Consider the following 3443-nt stretch of genomic DNA (forward strand, 5'->3'; position numbering starts at 1 on the left):
CGAAAGGAAATAATATCCTCTCAAGAGAAGATGATAACAATAGCAGAAAATTTAACACACACATCTTGTGAATCTATATGTAGCAATAGTGAACGTGGTACATACCGTCATGCCACCTTTGGCAATCTTCAGAACTGGATTCCAGTTCATTCTACCCACATGTCTCCTTCACAGACAGACCGCGCATTTCGCTGAATGAGCACGCGGCATGATCAGGCCATATGTGTTCTCTCGATGAAAAAAAACAGGTAGTGGCATGTATATATCAACATAAGAAAACATACACATATTTCTATTTCTGCCATATTTTGCTACAGTGCTTGTTCACCATAACTGGAACTAAAGAAGAGGCATTATAAATTAGCAGCTGCAAGCTTTTCCTTCCTTTATTCCTTCTGCTCCACATTATAACAACTTAAAATTGGCTGAAATTACAAAGATTAGTAGCATCGACTGCAAGTTATTATTACATTAAAGTTGCGGCTCCAGATCGTTCCGCTATAGCTGCAAGTAATCTTGGTATCGGAGGCATTTCAACCTTCTGTAGACCCTCGAGAACCCGGACCACTTCATCCATCGTTGGGCGATCCAACTCATTATCTTGGATGCACCAGCATGCAACTTTGCAAACCATTTCAGCTTCTTCCAAATTGAAGTCACCATGTAGTTGTGGATCCACCAAACTCCCCACGTCTCCACCGTGAAGCTTGTTGATGGCTTGCACAGGGAAATATTCAACATCGTCACTTCTGCAGCTGCTGGTAGTGTTGTTTGACGTTTCAGGTGAGGAATTCCTCCTCCCAGAGATGATCTCCATCAGTACCATGCCGAATCCGTAAACATCAACTTTCGATGTAATAGCAACTCCGGTAAGCCACTCTGGGGCAAGATAACCTACAGTTCCCCTGAATGTAGTCAGAATTCGGCTGAAATCTCTTCCCACAAACGCTGCCAACCCAAAGTCTGCAACTTTAGGAACAAATGATGCATCCACAAGTATGTTTTCTGGCTTAACATCACAGTGTATAATGCATTCGTGGCAACTCTGATGCAAGTAGGATAACCCTCTGGCAACTCCTAGGATTATCTGAAATCTTGTGTTCCAGCTTAGGACAACAGCATTATTGCTCTTCTTAAACAGATGACTATCAAGAGACCCATTTAACATGTGCTCATATACAAGTAATCTGTGGTCACCTTCGCAGCAGAAACCAATCAATTTGACTAGGTTAATATGTTGGATCAGTCCAACTGAGCTAACCTCAGCCCTGAATTGCTTCTCTCCTTGACTGGCACCATCAAGCTTTTTCACTGCTATAGTAGTCTCCGAGTCACTTAACACTCCCTTGTATACTGAACCAAAACCACCCCCTCCCAGCTTTTCCGAGAACTTCTTAGTAGCACGAACTAAATCTGTGTATCTGAAGGCTATAATCCCACCAGCACTAGCTTGGTTGCCGTAAAATAATGGCAGCAAAGCACAGCACTGGAATTTGTTCCTCCAAATCAGTAACAAAAGCATGAGCACTAGTAACCCAAAACCAATCATGCTTGCAGCAGTAACAACTCCAACATTTGGTTTTCTTTTGCTTTTTGTCAAACTTGGCAACAAATCTTTGGCAGCAAGGCGAAGGTAAAGAACATCTTCTGAAGTATTATCAATGCCATTATTTAGATTTACACTAAGCAATTCCCCATGCCAGACAGAGCATATGCTATTGTTATAGGAATAAGCAGTGCAGGAGCAAGAACTGAGGCAAGCTTCTTCACACTTGCTCTTTGTGGTAGCAACATCTATGCTTCGTGGCTTGTAGGGCAATGCAACTTGACCAATGGGGTGGAACATGTCTGTTGAACTTGTGATATTTTTGTCCCTAGTGCTGCACTGTAAAGGTGTATTTCTGATGCATCCTCCTGTTCGATCATCAAGCTCCCAATCCCGCGGTGACTTCCGAGAGAAGCTCTTCATACAGTCACATGATGGATGGAGATTGCTGCTGCAGACCGTGAAAGGTCCACAAGTAGCAGGCGGAATACAAGCATCGGCAGGTTGGGCATATATGGTTTGCCAAGTCTTGTTGGCTGGTGACCAAACATTTAGCTTTATCTGACCAGAAATGTCTAGCGAGACAAACGAGGAAGATGATTCATCCGGTGAAGTGTACATGTAGTACTCTTCCTGGCTGTTATCAACATATGCTGGATTAATCAAACCTTTGGTCTGAGGATTCAAATCTAGAAACGACTTGAGTATTGGTAGCAGATTTAACGATAATGCTGTGGATGATTCATAAAGCCAATATTCTACGGAGGGGTTACGGCGCTTGAGGACGATCCCCCTGATGTCTTCTATTTCAATGCTATATGAGCCGAGACCCGGATCAATGAGACTTTTTCTTGAGATGCCCTGGTGATGGAAACCAGTGACCTTGTTCCGGCCAAACTTGGCTCCAGGAAGCGCAACATCTATTGGGTAGTCGAAGCTCTGCCACACCAGTAGGTCAGATGGGCTCTCTGTAAGGGCAAGGTTTCCAGTGTTCAAGAGAACAGCAGCACTGGTCGAAGTGTTTATGCTGCTGGTTTGTGTCCTATGATTGACAATGTGAGTGGACCAAACAATGGATTCATTGTTGGAATCATGGTTTACGATGACAAGATTGCCATCGTTTGATATCTTGAGCCTTGTTAGGTTGAGGTTGGGGATGCTTATGGGCATATCCCTATTAGCAACCCATACGACTGTGAAAACTGGGATCTTATTGAACCAAATGCCAAGGTACCACAAGCTGGAGGAGGCGGTGTTGTGGGACAACTTACTGGTGGTATTTGCTGGCTGGTACTGGAAGAAACCCAGCGCGAACTTCCCGTTTATTGAGACAAGCTTGTCGCCGACGGCGAGCACTTGGCCTGCAGTGAGAGTGTCGGTGTTGGCAGCTGCAGAACAACATGAAGGAGCAGCTTGCAAGAGGAGAAGTCCGAGTAAAAATGTGTAGAAGGGAGACATGGAGAATGAGTTGGAGAAGAGAGGAAGCATGACTGACTGGCGAACACTGGATGAATGCATGCTTTATTATAGAATGGAAGAGAAACAAGAGGTGAACAAGCAGGAACGCATGCTTAGATGACTGACCCGTGAAGTCACTACTGTCCAATCAGGATCAATTATTCAGATTGGGGCATCACTTGCTACATACAAAATTAGGCAGCAACGTGAACCGGACAGATTTATACCCATTTGGCGCCATCTCTCTCTATATATACACAGCAAGACAGTGTAGTACCATAAAAAACTAAATTAGCTTGTCTACAAAGAGGACCTTCAATGAAGCTTCCACCAAACAGCTACATGTGGTCAAGTCAATCATGGCGCTTCCACGAAGCAGTGGAGCCACTCATGGACAGCCATGGTCCAGGTTAAGTCAACCATAAGACTTCCACCAAGC

The 3443-nt window shown here is 44.3% G+C and overlaps 1 protein-coding gene across 1 annotated transcript; it reads right to left on the reverse strand.

Moving 5' to 3' along the window:
• Positions 1–390: 390 nt before the first annotated feature.
• Positions 391–3169, reverse strand: LOC124675491 (G-type lectin S-receptor-like serine/threonine-protein kinase At2g19130). Its single transcript, XM_047211566.1, has one exon. It carries the CDS (start codon positions 3062–3064, stop codon positions 467–469), a length of 2598 nt encoding a protein of 865 aa, XP_047067522.1. The 5' UTR covers positions 3065–3169; the 3' UTR covers positions 391–466.
• Between the last annotated feature and the right edge of the window lie 274 nt (positions 3170–3443).

The sequence above is a fragment of the Lolium rigidum genome, chromosome 7 (assembly GCF_022539505.1).
Source record: "Lolium rigidum isolate FL_2022 chromosome 7, APGP_CSIRO_Lrig_0.1, whole genome shotgun sequence".
Classification (NCBI taxonomy): Eukaryota; Viridiplantae; Streptophyta; class Magnoliopsida; order Poales; family Poaceae; genus Lolium; species Lolium rigidum.